General features: G+C 38.5%; 1 protein-coding gene across 2 annotated transcripts; it reads left to right on the plus strand.

The window, feature by feature from the left end:
* Positions 1-409: 409 nt before the first annotated feature.
* Positions 410-21510, plus strand: RB195_004434 (uncharacterized protein; the record flags this gene model as incomplete). Of its 2 annotated transcripts, none has more annotated exons than XM_064182279.1 (5): positions 410-551; positions 18925-19040; positions 19842-19949; positions 20224-20584; positions 20636-21510. In XM_064182279.1, 5 exons carry the CDS (start codon positions 410-412, stop codon positions 21508-21510), a joined length of 1602 nt encoding a protein of 533 aa, XP_064033546.1. The 2 variants fall into 2 exon arrangements, with proteins under 2 accessions (XP_064033546.1, XP_064033547.1); XM_064182280.1 differs by lacking the exon at positions 410-551 and adding an exon at positions 18431-18497.
* Positions 21511-21647: the final 137 nt, after the last annotated feature.

Here is a 21647-nt window from a genome sequence, read left to right on the forward strand (position 1 = left end):
GAAATCTTATTTTTCTCTTGATATTGTCGTGCTGTTGCTCTCTTCCATAATTCTACCATTTTTCTGAAGTTTTATCCTTTCTTAGCGCTCCTCAATCATTGCAAGGACATTTTTGTATGTAAGCTCATATTTCTTCATTTTTTTACTGACAAAAACATGTTTTGCGGACATTGCGCCTTATTCATCGCAATATTACACTGTAACATATTGAGTGCGGTATTTTTAGTGTTCGTAATATAGTTCAAGAACGAACATTTGAATAAACACAAACTCTACAGTACCCTCGACCCTGGGAACGGAGTGCCCGAGAAGGACAGCGAGACGTGGCGGAAACATGTTAAGGATGCGACGACACCTGTTAGTAGTGGACGGATGTATACGGGTAAAAACAAGAATTACATGATTTAACATGTGGAAAACATGTTGTTTGTCTGACTCTCATTGTTTTGGATGGAATGATCTGGCAACAGTGAATTTGATCACTGCTCACCGACGGGCTCCACCCCTCGATGGGGACCCATCGTCGATCAATCAATACCTATGCATAACAGGTACGTCAAATTACACTGGTTCTTCACCTATTACTTCATTATATCAATTGGATTTCTTATTGACTACAGCAGGGGCAAAAAAAAAGAAAATGAGCATCCTTAGAAACCCAAACTATACGATTTATTTTAGTAGTATGATAATTTAGTTTCTTTTTTTTGTGCCTGCTAACATTAAAAAGATCAAAGAGTCTGGATAAAGTAAAGATAAAGTTATTCAATCCGCTGAGGGTGCGTTCACTTCAATTCAGAATTGTTAGATGTTTATGTAGAACGCGCATACAGCTTTCACAAAAACTTGCGGGGCTAGGACATGTATCAAGTTAATGTCCTTGCTAAAGAAGACTGATCTGATATCAATTTATCTACTCTGGAAAGATGAAATGATTGGTTGGCATTAGAGCGGTTTCGAACCATCGACCCATCGTGAAGTCGCTGTGGAATCTGCTATCTACATCCGCTAGCATTAATACAAGAAATTTTCCCCAGTGCTAGATCCATGCTCTCTTCTTATTTGCTGACACTATCAGTTGAAGAAAAATTTTTCGCCACGCGCATGAAATCAATATCTATCTTAACAAAGCTGAGTTAAATGCAAGTATGAACTCTCCCAGACCTCATTTCTTTCACATTCAAAGGAAAACCCTTTTCGACTTCCCCAAAGAATGTATGAAAAGAAAAAACTGAAAAAAAAAATTCGAATGTCTTGGAAGAAAGTTGTAAACAATCAATCATAAAATAAGACAAAGAAAGGAGGATGAAAGGAAAAATTAATTAAGAAAATAGAAGCAATTTTTGTTCTAAAAATTCCCTGAATTCGACCATAGGCGACAGAGGACCACTATTTCCAAGGGCCTTTCATTCCATTTCCAAGCATTTTACCTCAAGGTGCTTTACAAAAATCCAATAACTAAATTCCTCTTCAAAGCACATGAAAAGAGTGAAATGCAAAATTTTCCATGTTTTCAATCCAAATTTTCCGTTTCAAGCGTTCACAAGCCTCGTCCATTTATCCTTTATGTAATTTTCAATTAATCCCCAACAATATCAGTTTTCTCACCTGTTGGCCGATGTCGCCATACCACAACTGGCGAGATCTCGCTCGTCATCTATGAACACAATACTAGCGCACAAGCACTCCAACAATAAAAACCGGTAGTTGTGACGTGTGAAGTAGTTAAACCTGATCAATCAATGAATCAATACACGATCGATAACTCGTAGTAGCGTGAGGGTAAAAGAGAGCCGGCGATGGTGAAGAGATAGACAGGAAACACAAATATGAAGTTCTGAAGTACGCCTACATTCGCACACGTTAAGTGAGTCATTTCTAGTGGACAAACATTCTCCAGTACAATCCACCACAATTACCGTGTATGTTCAGTTCAATTTTACGATCACTCATATGTAAAGGATCTAAAAAATGAAGAAAAAAAAACCTGGGCAGAATTATGACTGAAACTTCGGTGGTACAAGTTGACCTTAGGATGATTCATTCCAAAAATATTTACGTATACCATCTAACAAGTATGACTAATGTTCCTAATGTTCCTCAAGATTTTTGAAGTCAGAACAGAAGTCATTTTGAGGTCATCTCCTGAGATCTAGGAGAGAAAAAAAAACTTTTTCACGATAAATATGCTCTCAGTCAGCCAAATTTCAAGGAACTTTCCATCACAACTCAGCAATTAATTTTAGCCATCAATGTAAGAAATTACAGCACTAATATAAGCATCTAGCTCCATATTTTATGCATGTCCATCACCAATAAATATGTACCGTAATGAAAAATTTTTATGATCTTATGATCATACACGTGTTACATATGTTTTCTTATCTAAAACGTCATCCCGAAGCCCGTTGGACAATTGACGTCAAGTCATTTTAATGGATCATTATCAAAAATTGATGACTGTCTTTTTCAAACTGACGTGGGCGCAACGCCAGCTGGTAGTGGAAGTCTGTAATTCAATTAATTAGACAGCTTAAGAATAATATTTTAGTCAATATAGGTTGCGCTGCTCCATATCTAAAAAACGAAATAAATATGCTCCTATCGCAAATTGACGACTGGTTACATATTTTGAGGAAACTATTGACTTAACGATATATTTATTAGTTGAGTTATAAAAGGGTAAAGGATAATTTGTAGTATATTTAGTTGCCGAAAATAAAGCACATATAAAAGATAAATTAAATTTTGTTCACTCGCCAAAAATAGCTCCATAACAAATCACTAGCTAAAGAAAAAAACAGCGACTTCGGAAAATGAGTGTAATAAAACCACTTTCGTTTGAAATATATTTTTGTGAGTGACAGATCTCATAATAGCTTTTGACGACCAAAAACCAAAAAAAAAAGATGACTCATCCCGGGAAGACCACAAAAACAGGGTTTTTTCCAATACCACGGCTAAACGAATGAGCAGCGTGTTTAGATAGCAAACTATTTCGCTGCTGCTCGACCACATGTGTTCTTCTAATATAAACAAACAAGTTAAATTCTTGGGAGCAAAAGAGAGTTTTTCTGAAGGATGTGTGAAGGCAAAAAAGTAATTTTGACACTTCAAGGTTAATTTTATTGCTTAGGTTATCCTTGCACTTTATTTAACTACAAGAGTATAATTTTCATTGATAAGGATTGTAGTCCGGTCCAAATGCAACGCTTCCGTAGCGCAGTCGGCAGCGCGTCAGTCTCATAATCTGAAGGTCGTGAGTTCGAGCCTCACCGGGAGCAATCTTTTGCAAAATTCAGCGAAACACAACACGAAATTTTGCAACTATGTTCACTTTTAGCTAAAAGAAAAACACGGAAGACGCGTGGAAAATTCTGGGAAAAATAATCTTTCAATGTACTATAAATAATTTCCCAAGTTTCAGCCATAAATTCTCAAGGCTTTAGCACAACAATTCCCAAGACCGTCGAAAAATAATTTCTGCTAAAAAAAGGTAAAAATTTGAGAAAAGAAAGAGAAAAATTGTTGCTAAACCTAAAGATAATATGTTGAGAAAATCATGAGAAACATAGAAACTTGATCCGAATGGAAAGAAGGAAAAAAATGGTGAAACTTCTGGAAATTTGAGTGCGAGCTGCTCTTCATTTCTACTTTCAATATTTGTCCACAGAAAAAACAACGGAGACATGACCAACTGATACCGTATCGAAGAGTTCAGCACGGTGACGCAGTCAATTACCCAGATAAGCGTCTGCCAGCCCGTCACTATCTTTAATAGCTTTTTGAAGTTAATCAACACCTAATCAGTGTTCCTTTTCGCTCAAAATGTTTACAGTACTGATTACTGTAATTCCACAGACATTCTACATAGTCCGACTCCATGTGATTGTTATGAAAAATATTAGAGGGAACTGAGAGAAAGGAAGAAAATTATTTCAGGGAAGAATTCTGTGGAGTCCTACAGTTATTCAGTGCTATGTAGAGAAGAAAAGAAAGCGAAAGAAAAAGAGATGAGAGGTAAAACATCAGAAGAGGCAAAAGTCCGGTGATAAACTTCCAATCGTTTTTTTTTTCAATCAGTATAAACTAAAACTATAAACTAAAACGATATAAAGCCATAAAATCATCTCGAAAAGCGCTAGCAACCGCTAATGAAGGGCTACAATAACAATAATTCCCTTAAAAACGGTTACATTCATCGTCAACACCTTAAACAACTTGATGGGTCACATGAGATCTGGAAGAAGTACATCTGTGCTAACTAAAGCTACCTCCAGCTCATGACTCACTAGCGCCGCCCCCGGTGAAATCACTCACATCTGACAGCGAACAGTGACTGGCCTGATAGAAATCTCGTTCAGCTAAGCGATTTCTATCTTTACAGAAAAAAACGGCAGAAATTAATTTATTTCAATTTGATAATTTTGCGCATTTAAGATAACATTTCTCATCATTTTACCAAAATTTGTCATGTTTTTTGAGAACCAGAAACCTTTGTTTGGAAGGTCATGAGTAATTTAGACCATACCATCAAAAATCGCGAAAACGCCAGTGGATTCAAAATTAAAAAAAAACAAACGGAACAAAATCGGTGGAAAGAAAAACCTTGTAGATTTAGTCCAACATAAACAAGTAAAAGTGAGAATTGGATATGTCTTGGAAGTTTTACGGCTTTCCTCTAACTTATTCATACTTCTAGTAGAATTATGATAAAGTGACTCATCCATAGATGCAATATTACGCAATATTACGTACAAAATCATCTATTGCAGTTTTCTGCGCAGATTTCTAAAATCACCGATAAAATTCTCAATGTACGACTTTCAATAAACCTCGGCATGGTGATGTTTCAGTATTTGGTCTCTTTAACTTAATTTTAATTGATTTTTCAACAATAAAATTGCCAGGTGAAGCTTCTCTCCAAAAGTCATAGGCACGTACTAATAAACATGTCACATAAACCTCTAACAACAAAAATAGGAATAAAAATAGTTTTAGAAGAGGAATTTTTGCAAAATTCCAAGCGGGGAATCTGCACCTCGTAGAACTTTGAGGAACACGCACTATGAACCACAAAGGTCGTTACATCCTCGTAACCACATCATAAGAAATACCGCACTCCACTTGTCCCATTTCTCATAACGCCCGTTTCAGCAACTAGTTCCAATTAACTATAGAGAAAAACACGACAAATGTAAACATTTACGTTGAGGTTCATCATTTTTGTGAGGTTACATTTGGTTGTATTTGCTTCCGTGCGATATTTAGCAAATTATTGTTATTAGTTTAGCAAGTAGAAAGTAGGTTATTTTTTCTGGTGAGAAGAAAAAAGTTTTTGAATACAACTTTTGAAAAAAAGACTTTATGGATTGTCAATTCACTCTCATAGAACGAGTAAGTAAGAAAATCCGAAAGAAAAATGTTGATGTTCTCATTCAAAATGAGGAAATTCTTAGTCTTAAGAGCGTAGGCACTTTCGGCGGGAAAATACTATTTCAAAAAACATTCTCAACATTCTCAGCGGGAATTCCGAGAAAGGGCGCAAACTCTAAGACTTGTCTTTCTCGTCTGGATCCTAACGCAATGAATAGAGAGAGATCGAGAGAGAGAGACAGGGGGAGAAAGAAAGAAAGAAAGAAAGAAAGAAAGAAAGAAAGAAAGACAACCGTAAGAAGAAAGAAAATTGAAAGTTCTAACTCTTGGCAATGATCGCTTCTATCCCGTCCTAGCCTGCCATTCCCAACCAAATCACCACTGTTAAAAAGCTTAACTTCTAAAGGACTAAATTCGCTCAAGGACAGAGAGAGAGAGAGGATTATGAGGTTTAACTTCAGAGACGGTAATCACATAGTTAGCGTATGCATTTTCAGCAGTTCTATTCCAAAAAAGTTTCTTTGTCCAATGGAATGTCTTTGCAAAAAGTCACTTTACGGCCCTGAATTTTCTCTTTTTTTCGAACGCTTTTAAAGTTATTATTTTGTTTTGTAAATAATTCATTTAGGGACAAATTGTTATTGCTGTGTCACGTTGAGGAAAAAAGAACATTCTCGACACATCTTTCTCATGAGTTACACTTAAGAAGAATTGATTCGAATTTTAAAAACGGCACAACTGATAACAATTAATTGGTTAGATCCAATCTTCCATTATTTATAACATTTCTCCAACATTTAGGCAGGATTTCAAATTTCTGTTTGAAAAAAAATTGGTTGGCTTTGACAAGAAGATCTCATACAGCCAATTTTGGAGATTTCTGGAGACAGCTGTAAAATTTAACCACCTCCCCTCCCAGAGTAAAAGAATCCAGAGAGAATCTGTCAAAGATTTCAGGAGTGACAAATTTTCATGCGAAATCCTATTAGTGAAGTAAAACCCAGCCATAGAGCAAGTTCTAGAAGGATTCGGAACGCTTAATTACTAATATCGGTCGAACATTCCGCAGATGCACTGTTATTACCTACAGTATCCCAAAATATGCACTCCCCGGAGAATTCCTCTCATTTAGAGCCAAGCCAAGGACATACATACATGCCGCTTTATCCGTATGAGCAATCGCAGCAGCAGATGCACGCAGTTTTTTTTTCCAGAACACTTCATTCAGCAAAACTGCAGAGTAGGAGATACCGTAATTCTGTGGCTTTCGAATGTTTTGAGATCGTAAGACACTGCTAACCTCTCTCCCTCAAGTAAGGCAAGATGTTCGGTTCAGAGATTTTTTGAGAATTAAAAAAACGTAGGAAAAAAATAGATGGCTTTGTTTTGAAATATGAGCAGTGAAGAATCTCTTTTTTCCTTTACCAAGGTCACAAAAGGACATTTTGAAGGGCATACCACGTATAAAAAATTACACTACTCTGAAAGAGGGAATCTTTTAGGCCAAATCCTCGACATCTAAATATATCTGTGAAGAAAAAACAAGATCTCCGTGAGAAAACTGCAGCAAACGTTTTTCCCATGAGACAAGAAGACTTTGAAGCAGCCTTAGTGCTTGCCATTCTACGGAGGAACTAAGAACTTCAGCTAAGAACTTTATGATAAACTAGAAATGCACCATGAATAAAAAGTACTAAACTTTTTCTACTAACATTATATTATGGAAGAATAGGAAATGTGAGAAATAAGAAATAGAACATCTCACTGTCGTAGACGTTAAAAACTTTCCGACACACCCATTCTCCAATCTGCAATCTTCAAGAACTTGTCCGCATTTACGTACTTAGGCATAAAAACCAACCATGTCAATGTTTTGACCTTTTAAGTAGTTGATGTGACCACAATTTGTCTTTATTGTTGACGTTTTCCGCTCAAAAACATCAATTCACGAAGATTGAGGATTGGCAGGCGAAAAAATAAAACCATATGGAAACGAGAGAGACAGAAGCGTTGCCGCGAGCGAATCCATTCTGTGGAGCAGAATTGGATTTGCATGTAACGTTATTTAGCAGAATTTTTGTCGAGATTACGATAAAAAATACATACATTATTTAGATTTGCATGTCATCTTCAGTATTTGTACTAATCTCTCTTCTGAATCCATCTACATCCACAATACTGAAAAAACTATTATTTTTTCCACTTATAACCCTTTCGAGTAATTTAATTTTGTAAATTTACCTTCAACTATTTTATTTCATCCTAGTAGGAAAAAAAGGAAAACAGAACCGAACAATTGTTGGGTCCTTGTAGAAGATCCTTGTAAGATGATAAGCATCATGCAAGATTTCCAAAAATGACGACAAGAGAGAAAAGGAGAAACTAACTAAGAATTACAGAGAAAGTTTAGTGGAAAAAGAAAAGAATCGAAGCGCAATACAAGGAAATGAATGAACGAATGCCTGGATAAATGGATGGATGAGTGAGTGGTCGAATAAACGAATGAATGATAAGTTGCATAAAGCTACGCGACGAGCGACTACGAACCACCGATGGACAAAAGCGACGAGATTGGTTGGTGAAAAAAAATATATACAAGAAGATTTCATAAACGAATGCACGGATGAATGAATGAATGAGTGGACAAATGACTGAACAGCTGGATAGATGAACGAATAAATGAAAGAATTAATGAATGAAGGAAGGAAGGAAGGAAAGAAAGAAAGAAAGAAAGAATGAATGAATGGACGAATGAAGACAAAATCTAACAATCTGATAGACTGATTCAGCGTCATCAGTAACCAATTTACTTCCGGAGAAAACAAGTCTCAGATCATGATACAAGAGGAAGGAAGAAAAAACAAACAGAAGAGAAAAAAAGAGAATTGAAGAAAAACAGAACCGAACAATTGTTGGGCATGTGCAATTAGTCAACCGTTAGTTTTGTTGTCCAGGGAACGCGGGAAAAAAATCACCAGACCGACCGAGAGTCAGCTGGTCGTTAGGATTATGTGGCAAACACCTGACTAGAATCAATAACCCTTACAAAACGAGGAGCTCCGAAAGGAACACCATCTTCACATGAACGAATAAGTAGCGTTAATCCTGTTCAAAACGGATCTATTCTGAAGAAAACCGTTAAGAAACACGCTATAGCATGCCTTTATAACGAAACAGCCGGTCCCATAGCAACGAATGGATCTCATCCAGTGGGAGTTCTTGACTCCGCCTATTTCATTTCGACGAGATGTCCGGCTTGAGACAACCGCACCAGTACTACATAATTACTAGGGAGTAAATCAATGGGGAAAAAAGACGTATGTCCGATTCTTCTGCACGTTAAAATGACCAGCTTCTATACTCCACAACAGGTTCTTTCCTCGTTCAACGCCACTCGGTCACTACGGCTGAACTTCACCACTTACAAGTGCCTGAGACCGCTTTGTTTTGGACAACACGTCCGAGAGAAGCCATGCTTGGAGTACAGCAGTATGGAACGAAATCATTTAAAGAAGAGAAAACTACCTGTTCAGTTCAAAATTCTTCGGTTCCTAGAACGAAAGCGCCGCAGATCCTGGTTTTGCGCGCACTTGATCGATGCCGTGGGAACCCTGTAAGGAAATGATTATCAATATCGGCGACGGGGTTGTGAATCATGCCGAAGGGAATCGTTAGAAGCGAGAATCCCCTGCGTACAAACGATTTCGATCGTACTTATAGTGAGTCAACAAAGATAACAGTAGAGGCAATGATTACTGTGAGACAAATACAAAGTTAAATTCTAGATGTTTCTCAGCGAAGTAGTGTCATTTATTTAGAAATGAGCTAGAAAATACGCGTTGATGAAAAACTGAGGAAAAACTACGAACGTAAAAATAACTGTTCTAAACATAAAGAGCTTAGTGAGCACTAGGGCGGATTCGAACCTCCGATCGATCGTGCACACAGCGGAACCCCTTCCCGAATGCGCTACACCTGCTCCTGTTCGAAACATAATTTCAAATAATTTAAAATTTATTTCAAAGTCTCTTAGTTCGACAGTATGAAATATGAAGCACTTTGAGGGAGGCTTGGTGAAGAGCACCAGATTTTCGAGGAAGCCGCTCGCTTACGAGAATGGATACGAAGAATTACAATAAGTTACTTCATATTTCAACTTAAACCTCCTTCAATTCTCCAACTCAATTAAGTCTGATTCAAATCAACTAAGCTATAATTAAATTTTAAAGGCACCGTACCACGAAACTGACGTATTTGGAAAAATATAGAGTTCGAGCTATAGATTACGAGTATGAGCGTAGCCCTGCTCAATTTTCCCTTATCGTTCTAAAAAACGACATACACCTTAGTTCTTACGAAGTACGTTAGAAAGCGTCACTCTTGGATAGCCCTCCAGTTCTCTCAGCAGACTATTCACTGGTTTTAGTTGAATAGGCTGGCGAGGAGACCTCATTGATTTTCGACCGGTCGCACGCGGATGTGGCGCGTGGACATTGGTGGCGCGTTCCTATCTACCTCATAGAAACTATGGACGTTTCCCATCCCACTTCTTAGGACGACAAGAGGGAATTGACTGGAGTCAAACTCATGCCCGAAATCACCACACTAAACTTCATATTTTCTCCCAGGGTTTCCAAGTACGACAGTTTCGTGATACGTCGTCTTTAAGCTCCGGTACACATAAAGTGATTCCGTAGCTTCATATTCCAAATTAGCAAAATCTTAGCGGCATATGAGGCTATTTTTAGATTTTGCACAAAACTTTTTTTGTTTTTTTTACAATGTCATTGCGTTGAAACACATCATTCAGCATTGCATTTAAACAATTGACTTATTTTTTCTCGGATGACTGAATCCAGCGGCTACCATTGTGTCGCTCTACACTGTTGGTTCAAACAAACTACATTGACCATAGAAACATTTGGAGATAGAACATTTTCCTTGAGTATCAATCGATTCAAATCAAAAAACTAAGATTTGTTAATTTCAACCAGATGAAAAACTATCGCCAGATTACCATAAATCAATTAGAGCGTCACAGCTCGCGCCGTCGATGACAATAAAATTTTATGTTATATTTTCTTTCGCGCGCCACTTTTCTAATAATGTTCGTTTTCTACAGCTCTAGTACAGTTTCTTAGTGTTCGTACTGTGACTGTAACAGTAGAGATTCAAAGGGTACTTATACTGTAATTTCCTTTCCGCATCCTCTCTGAGAAAAAAATTCTGAACCCGCACCAAGTCCAAATATTTTCACAGAATGGGTGCGAAGAGGAGAAAGGAGCCGTATTCCTTTCTCATTCCGATGGATTGATAAAATGGAAAACACCTCTTTTTTCACAACTAAAGAAATATCTCAGAGGTACTGACGCGTGCAAAGTGCCGAAAACGAGTCAAATAAACTTTTTCCTCGGTCTACAAAACTTCTCAAAACGTTTACGACCCATTATCGGAAAGAGCGCGTTCCTTCCGTAGACTGCTGTTAGTTCTTTCTTGCGGGTTGCCATTCGAAGGAGATGTAATTTGTTCTCTTTCGAATGCATTTCAACGACACAATCGTTGCTGTTGTCCTACAGATTTGATGAATTGAAAAAGGTAAACAAAAGAGATAATGCTAAATACACGAAATTACGTAGATACCGCTGTTGTCACCATTACTGTGTATTATTACCGTTCCTTGAACTATCGTCGTAGGTGTAGGGATTTGTTTTCGTCGTTGTTCAGCGTAAAAGGATGAGGAGAGGTATCTAACGTTAGTCAAACCGCTTCGGATGCGCCAACAAGTTCGAATTCAATTCAGAATCGTTTAAGGATTACGAACGTATGTTGGTCTATACAATGACAAGCGTGAGAGAGCCGATGAGTCAATCCAGTGTTTTTATCCTCCCGCACGTCTCTGGCACAAATTTATGGACTTCGGAATGATGAAGCATTTGGTTGAAGTAGGACGGATTCGAACCATCGAACGAATTGTCGCAACCGATTTCTTCCCAACTGCTCATGCATAGTTGCTTTAGGGAAAAATTGATCCTAACCTAAATGTGTGCTCAGAGGATTATAGAAATAGGAGCACTAAAAACAAGATAAGAACGCGCTAAGTCCAGTAATGTTGAATTTTTATCCCTAAAATATAATCCCGCTTGAGGGCACAATTTTTACTTCCGTATTCGCTTGACTCTGAATAGTTCAAAAATCAGGGAAATTACTAGTAGGTGAAGTAGAAGTTCCTTTAACTTCGCAAACCCGAATTTAATTTTTTGGTAAGATAATGTTAGGAGGACCTTCTTTTCTTTAACGAACCCCCGAGCTTTATGAAAAATTCCATTTTTTTACCTGGGGTTCACTTTCCCGCTAAGCATTGGTTGTCATCCAAGCCCTTAACGGAAAATATCGACAGCTTAAATAGTCTGCAGGGAAATTTTCGGGGCTGGAGGAAAATTTCTTCCAAACCTTTTTCCTTCGTTCAGTTTCCCAGGAACACTATTGTAGCGCTTGATGAGTAACTAATCATATTTAACCAAGAAACGCAGGTAACGGCTACCATATGTAAATAATTGAAGAAATAAAAAGTTGAGAGACGAGAAATCGAAAAAAAACGAGAACTAGGGAGACCGAAACAACTAAGAAAGTCAATGTTAAGGAACATTTGACCAGAAATGCGAAACACTAATGGAGCCAATCAGTAGAAGGGCAGCAAGTGCAACATCAGGTCAAGGACTCGTGTACAGCAGCCTAAGCGGTTGTGCAATCACACAACTTGATACCCTTATCGGTAGACGAGTCATAGGAATCGATAAGTAAACGTTGTACATGAATGGTTAGACAATGTCATCCAAAGAGGATGACTAATGGAATAGGCATCTAGCATTTGATTTGACTAATCGAATAACAATGAAGTGAGAAGGAAATCAATAGGTCGAACCGGTGAAAAAGTGATAGTTGTCCGACTAGTTGAGTCATTAACGATTCAGCCCCAGTGACAAGTCCATAAAGGCAGTTTAGTATAATTCAATCACTTTGTGAACATCCAAAAATCAAAATCATCGGATGTCAAAAACAGAAAAGACAGTTTCCTAGTAGTATTTTCAAAAAAAGGAAAAAAAAGGAAAAATGGAAGAATAGAGGATGAAAGGGAAATGGACGAGAACGGAATTCAAAAAAACAACGGAAAAAAAATAAAATAATAAAATTAAAATAAAGTAATAAGAAATAATAAATAAATTCTTGCATTTCTGCGAAAAAACGAGTGAAAAACCTGGAAAGAGAATGAACGGAAATAGATGTGAAAGAACAGCAGAAAAAACTTCTGTGGATCTTTGGAAAAAATCAATAACACATCAATACCCCAAGGATCTCTACCAGTTAAGTAGCTTCATTCACATATTTTTGCAAAATTTTGTAGCACTACGGTAGTTCAGCGGCTCACTTCATTTTTATACATCATTGTTCAGTTACTTAGCTAGAAGAGCATCCACGGCACAACAATTCCTGTGAAATCATTTCAAAAAAAAAAAAAAGAAACGACGGACACTATCGTCAGAGATGTATATGTTTAGCACAAAAATAACTATTATAGCTATAGATAGCTAATTAAATTAAGCCAAATAATTATAACTATATAGCTAATACTATTTTCGTGAGTTCTGCAGAAAATTCGGAAAGCTAAACATGTGATTTCTGGAAGAGTGCATCCATCTTCTATAGAAGCTATAGTAGTCACCTGCTTTCTTTCCCTTTTCGTGCAAAATTCATGGAAATTCCCCCTGAAATTCCGCACTCGCTTCGATTTTCCATGCCTATCCTAGCCGAGTCAATATCCTAAGTGGAACGAAAAAGAACATGCCTTGGCAAAGCGACCGACCTATCGACGACTGGGCGCACTTTACGTGTTTGGTGCGTGGGCGACCGAAGCGCTCCTTAGAATTTTCCATCAACATTTTCTCTTTACAGGAAAAACTGACGTGATTGCTTCGAACAGCCGCTTTTGTGCTTCCGGATTGGAGATAATTAACCTATCAACTTTATAAACACTGAAATTAAAAAAAAAATGGAACAAATAATAATAAGAACATGGTCCATAGGTGTGCAATGTGGCCATCAACTACTTAAAATACAACTAAATATTTGTGTAAATGCGCTTTAGACTGAATTGAAAATCCCCTCCGAATACCAGAATAATCACGCTGTGAATCTGCGAAAAGTGGTCTCCGACACAATCTCATATTTAGCTGCAACAAGAAAAGTTGAGAAATCATAGTCATAAGATGTGACACACAAAGAATAAAAGCGGAAAATTTCATGGAGAACCTGAAAAACATAGAAAATGTGCATGAGTAATACAAACAAAAAGGACTAGAATGTATTCTAAGGATATTTTCTCGCCAAAACAGTAAGATCAGCCAAACCGACAGCTTCTAAGAAGCGAAGACGGAAATGGGTGTATATGATGTGACTACATTATTGATTAATTTCACATCAATAAAATGGAGATGTTTCTAAGAGTGAAACCCTACAACAATCGTCTTGCAGCATTCTAAAACACGAACTTGATTATGACAGCGTGCCGTTTCACGTAATTTCCGATCAGAACCATAATTTTCACCGATCGAATACTGAGGATACGGTATCTAATCATTATATCAGTTACTGGAATCCCTATTACATGATCTTCACCTCATCTGATAGATTTTTTATTCAAAAATGGAATCCAGGAATGAAAAATTGACAAGATTTTTTTTTGAAATGAGAAATAGTTCCCGGTGTGTGTAGAAAAGTGTTTCGTGTTGGCGTGGAGACATTAAAACTATACATTAATCATTAATCTTGAAACAAAAAAAACCAGAAAACCCTAAACAGTTCGGAATCACGTGAAATACTTCAATTTTCATTTCCATTACGTAAACATGCTCGGTATTGTGCTCCAATCCATAAAAACTACTACTGAGCAGAAAAAAAAATTAGTATCTGTAATTAGTGACAAAAATTCACGGATAATACCAACCACACCAGCAAGTGAGAAATTAGTGAATTGAGAGGGGATTCGAAAAAAAAAAACAAGCCCAATTCAATTCTGGATCAGGTTCAGTCCACAGAATATGCATGAAATTTGGAACACTTCCCGAAAATTAACTTATGAAGAGCATTCCAAGAAATTGTAGTGTTTGAGATGCTCTCAATTAATTTTTTTTTTTACGTTTTTACCGTTTTTCGTTTTTCCGCTTTTTTTTCGTGGTTATTTTCGCTCCGTTACATAAACAACAACTCTCACTTCATAACAGTTCACGGGACCAGTTCTCGCAGATCACAATTTGCATGTGATGGGGTAAAAATCGATTTTTATCTAACCAAGTACAACCTGTCACGCAGTACGCACATAGGTGTGAAAGCATCTGTTTGTTCAAGTCGCGTCACTGCATCTCAACAATGGATCAATCGCATGCTACAGTGTTACGCAAAATTACAGAATTAAGAAATAAAATTCAAAAAGTAAACAATATGACATAGAAGAAAGTCAGAATAAAACCGGTCCATCAATAATAAACCAAAGACGATTCTTTCGAATAAGAGTTTAAAGCACTTAAGGAAAAAGAAAGTTGTCTACGGGTTGAACGGCGTTGTTTTGACAAAGATTTGCAGTCAAGATTGTAGATAACATCGTTACTGTAGCTGAAAAGAAGGTTGTGCAAAAATGTGGCCAAAGAGAAACCTGTTGAAATGACGCACAAGACCAGACACACAGAAAAGCAACACTTCAACAACAATTAGAAGAAAAAAAAAGCGTCTACGCTAACACAATGTGAAGCGAACACGGGGTGGACCCCCGGCCGCCGCCCCGGGACCTCGAGAGATGACCCAATTTATTGATCGGCCGTCGGCTAGCCGGGCAGCAGCCAGCCCAACAGCCCCAACGAGAACACTTGAACACTCAATGTGTATGGGTGGGCGCCAATAAAAAAAAACCGACGACATAACGACGTACGAACGGCGAGTGGCTGGGACGTTCATGTGCGTAAAATCGCCACGAAGCTGTAAAAAAAAGAACGCTGGAATGTGGAACGGGTTACCGCTCAGACCTTGACGGATAATGTGAAGGAGTAATAAGTGAAGTTATGACCGATAGAAAAAAAAACAACGAAAACTGGCTCTCCGATGAAACTTTACAATATTAAAGACAAAGTGCTAAGTGATGATACAGTTGAAAACCAGGGTTGTAAGGGAATTTATAGGATCGATTTTCCATTTGTCTCCGCTGAATTTCTCCAGCCGTTTCCACTCCATTATTTTCAGGGAATAAAAAACCCTTGAGAAATAATTTCTAGGACACGCTGCTACGGTGACAACAAAATCACTGTGGCAACTGCATTGCGGCGAGATAACGAGAACGAAAGTTGCTAGTCCATGGATTCCTTCTTCGTGATTCCCGAATTCCCATCAATTATCCCTCTTTACGATCGTAAAAAGTCAATTTTTAGAACAAAAAATTGAACAGAATAGGAAAACGAGCAAAAGAAAAAAGTAAAACACGTCCCCTCATTTAAACCTCTTCTTTTTCTGGGAAATGAAACTTCTAAACTTTGTGCGAGAGTAGAAATTACACCTCGCTGCACTTGTAGCTTAAGAACATTAATTAAAAACCATGGAATTTCCAGTTAGAGAAGAACGAACAGAAAATTCAGTAACAAAGGGAAAATGAGGGAAAAAAGGAGAATTTCCCAGCTGTTTGCAGCTAATAAGCGTTGATTTCACAGATCAAAGGTCTTCACAGGACACGAAGACCCCCGTCAAGCCGCATTACGACCGCATGCGCGCAGTGACATGCGCAACGCTCGAACCAAATTCCTGTTTGGGACCTGGTTTTCGAAAGTAGGGACAGAAGCACTCAACTGTAGCGTACAGTCTTTCATTTCCCCGATGACTATATGACCGTGAGACCGTGGTACGTAGGACCACCATTCCGCACAGGACCATACAGCATGATAACAGCATGCGAACGCGCGCGAATTGAATCTGTTCGACGAAGCCGTCTGACGCAATTTTATAACGTTTTTATCTCAGACAATTTTTTTTTTGCTGACTGCAGATTTATTAGTCTCAACCTCATCAGAATTCCATAGGTGTAGGTCTCGAAAGGAATATTGTTGCTGAAGACTCACAGTGAATAAAACAGTATAGTAGGATGTGTTCCAAAGTAGGAGCAGCCGTTTACCAATATTAATCATTAACACCTCAAGGAGTGGGTAAAAATCGTGGACAAAAGAAGCGGAAAACAACAGCTGCCATGATTTCTGAGTGAAACAAAAACAGGAAAGCAGGATTTTTGTTCGTTCGAAGATCGAAACGAATAGAATGAGAATTGCATTACGGGTGCACTGGTAGATTGGGGGTCACCAAACACTGCTCTAATCGAACTGTACTTTTGGGCGCAAAAATGTTGGTAGAGCAGAGAAAAAAACCGTTCTTAAGCAATAAATGGCTTTTCCATTTGAAAGGTTGTCTGAATTACGTAAGGAAACCAGGAGAAATACGTTTTACTTCCACATTTCTCTCCGAAGGAAATTCTCATCTGATGAACAGCAAAATAAAAGACGCAGTTAAGTATGCAGTCAAAAAGTACGACGAAAAAAAACACCCAGAAATAGGAAAGTTTGGTTTTTTTCTTGGAACGCTGGAATGAAAGTAATTATCGTAAAATTGACCATTTGAACAAACAGCAATACAAAGATATAGATCATTAAACTGTCAAGTGCAGTAAAAGAAAAAAAGGGAAGAGATAACGATCTAATTGGACTTGAAAAGAAAAAACCTCAGACACAGCAGCCAACAGCCCGGCGAAACTCTTAACACGACCCCTAGCCGCACACACTGACTCAGACTGAGACATCGATAGGTGAGGAATGAGGACTTCACACCGGTGAACCAGTAACGAAACTAGTCACCATAACTCTTCCGACCGACCATATACCACTTCTTAACCGTGCGGTGGGAAAAAGAAACGCTCACAATGCGTGAAAGTCAGTGATGACGGCGAGTTTCGTGGAAGAATGCGGCCACGCCGTGATAGTTCTTCGGCGTCAGGAATTGTGTTTATTGTGTGATTACGTCGCCGGCCAGCAGATTCGCGTCCTGCTTATTCGACTTTTTCTGCTTCTGTGTCGAAGGGGAAGTGTGTCTGTTTGCTTGGATTCCTACGTAGCCGTAGTTATTTGCTAGATATTCTCATATGTTCGTAATTCTTTTAAAAATTCCATCGCTTATTCCAGTTACACTTGTGTCGCCAATGGAAACCGTTGCCTTTTTGAGGAGCAAATTTTTCCCTGAAACCAAACAATTCCTTGAATTTCTACCGGATTTTCTCTTCACTAATCCACAGGCTCTGCCTTCCTAATCAAATTATTTGATGTGATGTCACTATTTTACCATCCAACCATTGTTCCATAACTTAATGTGTTTAAAGTTTCAATATACGCAAATTTGGAACTGTGCATGCCGCCAATATTTGATTAAAAGTACACTCTGACCTGTTGAACACAAGAATGGCGTATGTTTTCGGCTATTATGGCACTTTATGACCATTGATTTTATTGTTCCCACAGCACTCCTTGTTTATTTCAAAATGTCAGATTAAAAATGGACCAAATTTTGTGAACATCACGTGCACAAGTATTGCTATTTCCTAGTTTTTGATTCTTGTCGAACTTGCATTTTTTATAACCGTGGAGCTAATATTTCTTTCCTTTATGTATCTTACCAGTTGGAATGCCGTCAAATTTCTGAAAGTGTACCTCTAGAACTAAAATTGGGAGATTAAGATTAGTTATCGATCATTGATTGATTGAGTTTAATTTACCACTTTTAATTTCAGAGGTACACCTTCTACAGAATTTTTTTTTTAAATTAAGATTATAGATTAAGCTTGAGATCTTGTCCCAAGGTGAAACTTTGATGGCGAATGCATTAAGAGATGCGTACGTTAACGCTCACGTTGCACCATGCATCCGAGATGCGTTCAATACAATTCAGAACTTTAACTGTACTTGCTTTCCATCTGGGACGCATGGTGTTCATCCGTCGCAGTGAAAACACGACCGCAACGCAAGTCGAACGCTTGTCGCAGTTGCTTGGTGCAACAAAAGTGCCATGATCTACGTAAATACACCTAAGGAAGGTTCTCCGTCTCTTTTAACTCAACGAAAATTCTCAATCTTTACCACCGCTCGATTCAATCATTTTCCATATATTTACATTTCTACAGCATGCAGAATTCTGGTCTCAGCGATCAAAAAGTGTATTTTTTTCTGTTTTCAAGATTATTATCAAATGTAATTCCTTCTTCCATAGATTTACCATCTTATTTTATTGTTCTTAACAGTACCGTGATACTGATTTTCCCATTTTTTATTTGTGAACTGTTCCCTTAGTGGTGTTTATGTTGTATTTTTTATTTTTATTTCTATTCTTCTAGCTCTTATTCCCGATTTTTTTCATTTCTTTCTTTTTTCATCTCCATTAGATTTTTCAGCTGACCTCCTTCTAAACCTTTGTTTCCAGAACCAGCACTGGTTGTGCTCTGCATGATTGACATCGGCAAAACCGTGTCTGGGCGGTCGTTGAGTCCAGAGGCTGAGGATGTGCTGAGAACATATTCAGATGACTTGTTAGAGGCGGTGAGTCACTTTTTGTTCTTCTTTTTTTAGTGCTAAGATTTATTTTCGTTTTTTTTTTGTTAGGACCTGTTTTGAACATCAAACTCTATAGTTTTTCGTAGTTCTCCGACATAACTTTTCAGTAGTTTGTTCAATTTAAACTTCTGCTTTAGTACAGTTTGTGGTTTCTCGTCCAGAAATTTTCTGTAGTTGTATGTGGGTCACTTATACGTAGTTATTTTAAAACCGATTATATTTAGTTCATTTGTTAGCATTTGCTACCGGCGCTTTTCCGTTGCTGAACGTTGTGATGTAGCTTTATGCGGATAGGTTAGCACGGATGGATTAGATCGTCCGAGAAGGCATATTTCAATAGTTGTTCTGGAAAACTTTCTGTGAAGTTTTATTTGTCCCGTTTTCTCTTAAAAAAAACTTATATTGAATGAAGTATGCTTGGCTTAAAGATAGGGTCATCCGTTTCGTAATTTAGCTGTAACGTGAAATAGGTCAGAATTTTTGAGTAGTTTCCGCTTTAATAAATAGTCTTGGGTATGTGCCAAAGGGCAGTGAGGCAACACCTAAGTTAGAGAGTTAGAGATTCTGAAATGTGAAGTAGCGTAACAAAGATTATGGTTGGTAAGGGGTGTTGTAAGGATTAGTTTTTAAAGGATTTGGATGGTGATTTGCAGATATTTTTGCTTTGTGTACTCCCTAGAATCTGTTTATTCGTAGAATTTACTCGCTATAAGTCTGATTGTGTTGATAGTGCCACACTCACATTCAGCTGAGTTACTGCTACCTTCCAAGTATTGATTTTTTCAGTTAATCGATGCAGCATGTAATGAAACAAAAGCGAGGAACTCTCATAAAATAATCGAGAACGATGTGCTGAGGTCGGTGAAGGCTGTGTCGTTGTTTCCGGCTCGAATTGTGAGTTCTTATAAAAAGGATTTAATTTTTTTCTAGATACAGTTTTCATTTTCACCGATTTATAAGTTGTGTATTCTTCGATTCGGTTTTGAATTTTCTTTTTAATAAGTGAAACAAAGAAAGTAGTCAAGGGAATTTACTGGTAAAGATATCCAGACTTTCTTTCCTCATTTTCTCCATTTTTTTAAAAAATGTTTTTATTCATATGCAAGAGGAAACCTACCAGTTTGGAAGTGTTGTTATCCTACACGCTTACTTATCTTAGATTGTTCAGGTGCCGCGAGCTACTCTGAAGATCTTCGACATTAAGTCAACATCTAACCGTCGAAATGATCAGACGCAAAACTCGGGAGCAGCAGCGGGAGAAAGTCAGCACAGCACAGCTCCTAACCAATCATCTACTCGTCCACGCCGGCCCCAGGTAGACGAAGCGAAATTCCTGGAGGATATCCGGAAAATGAAGCCGGTAGAAATTAGAGAGCCACGACAGTTCACTTCCCATAAACTCACTCTGGATCCCAAAGACATTAGGCCACGAGTAGGGGCGGCAGCAGTGGCAGACGTCGCATCGGCCATGGAAAGACCTGCCCGGCATTTCATTGGACGACCACAACCGCTCATCACCGAAGACCGAGGTAATGTCCAAGCTGAACTGACAACTTACCATAGGTACAGGAACTACCTAGGAATCGTTGGCCCGATGCCAAATATTAAACCGAATGTGGGCGCGACTATGAAGGTTCCGGCATTCCTGCAAGCTCTGCAGCAAAGAAATGAAATGCTAGGATTCACGGGAAACAATATAAGCCAAGCCCCACATCCGCACCCACCTCCTCTCGTTCAACAAAAGATCCAAGTTGCTCCTCCTCCGCCGGTCCAGCGATATTATTCGCAACCGCAAGCTCCTCCCCAAAACTTCTTCCAACCACCACCAAACTTCCCGATACCGCTTGATCTACGTCAAGCCATCCAACGTCTACATCCACATCAGGCTGCTCGGATAATTAATGAGTTGCTTCAAAGACAACGTCGTCAAAAGTGGGTGGACGAGTTGGAGCGTTCGGCTCTTATGTCGCCCACGCCACCACTCACCGAATGCGATTATCCGCTCTGTAATGGCGGAGACCATTATCACTGTGTGACATCTAGAAGAAGCGCAGATGTGACTTTGCCGCTGACGGTGAGGTCGGATGTGGTGACAACACAAACGCCGGCTTGTACCCGGGAAGAATCGCCGCCAGACGACAACGAGTGGGAAGTTCCGGAAGGGCCTGTAGATCATCTGGATTGTGCTGAGTACTATGAAATTGTGAATTCAAAACCGAACGCAAAAACAAAGGAGAAATTAGCTGAGCATAGGATGCCTGCCAAGGCTTCCGACAAAGATCAAAAAAGTGTGGCAGCTGCAGAAGGTGATCCAGGTGTCAGAAAAGACGCAAGTCCTGCTTTGGTGACAGTGACACCGGAACCACCGCCATATTTCACTCCGAAGGAGGCGGAAAGATTTGATAAATGCGTCAAACGATTGCAAATTATAGCTAATATAGGGCGGCATGGATAATTTAGCTGATTTCTAAAGGTGAAATCCTACAAAGACTGAACAGAAGTCACGTTTCTGAATGTAGTCGGGCATGATACTCGAACCTAGTCCTTTTCTTAATAGACAGTGGGTTGGATCTCGTCCTCGCATTAAATGTA

Source organism: Necator americanus, chromosome I (assembly GCF_031761385.1).
Source record: "Necator americanus strain Aroian chromosome I, whole genome shotgun sequence".
Classification (NCBI taxonomy): Eukaryota; Metazoa; Nematoda; class Chromadorea; order Rhabditida; family Ancylostomatidae; genus Necator; species Necator americanus.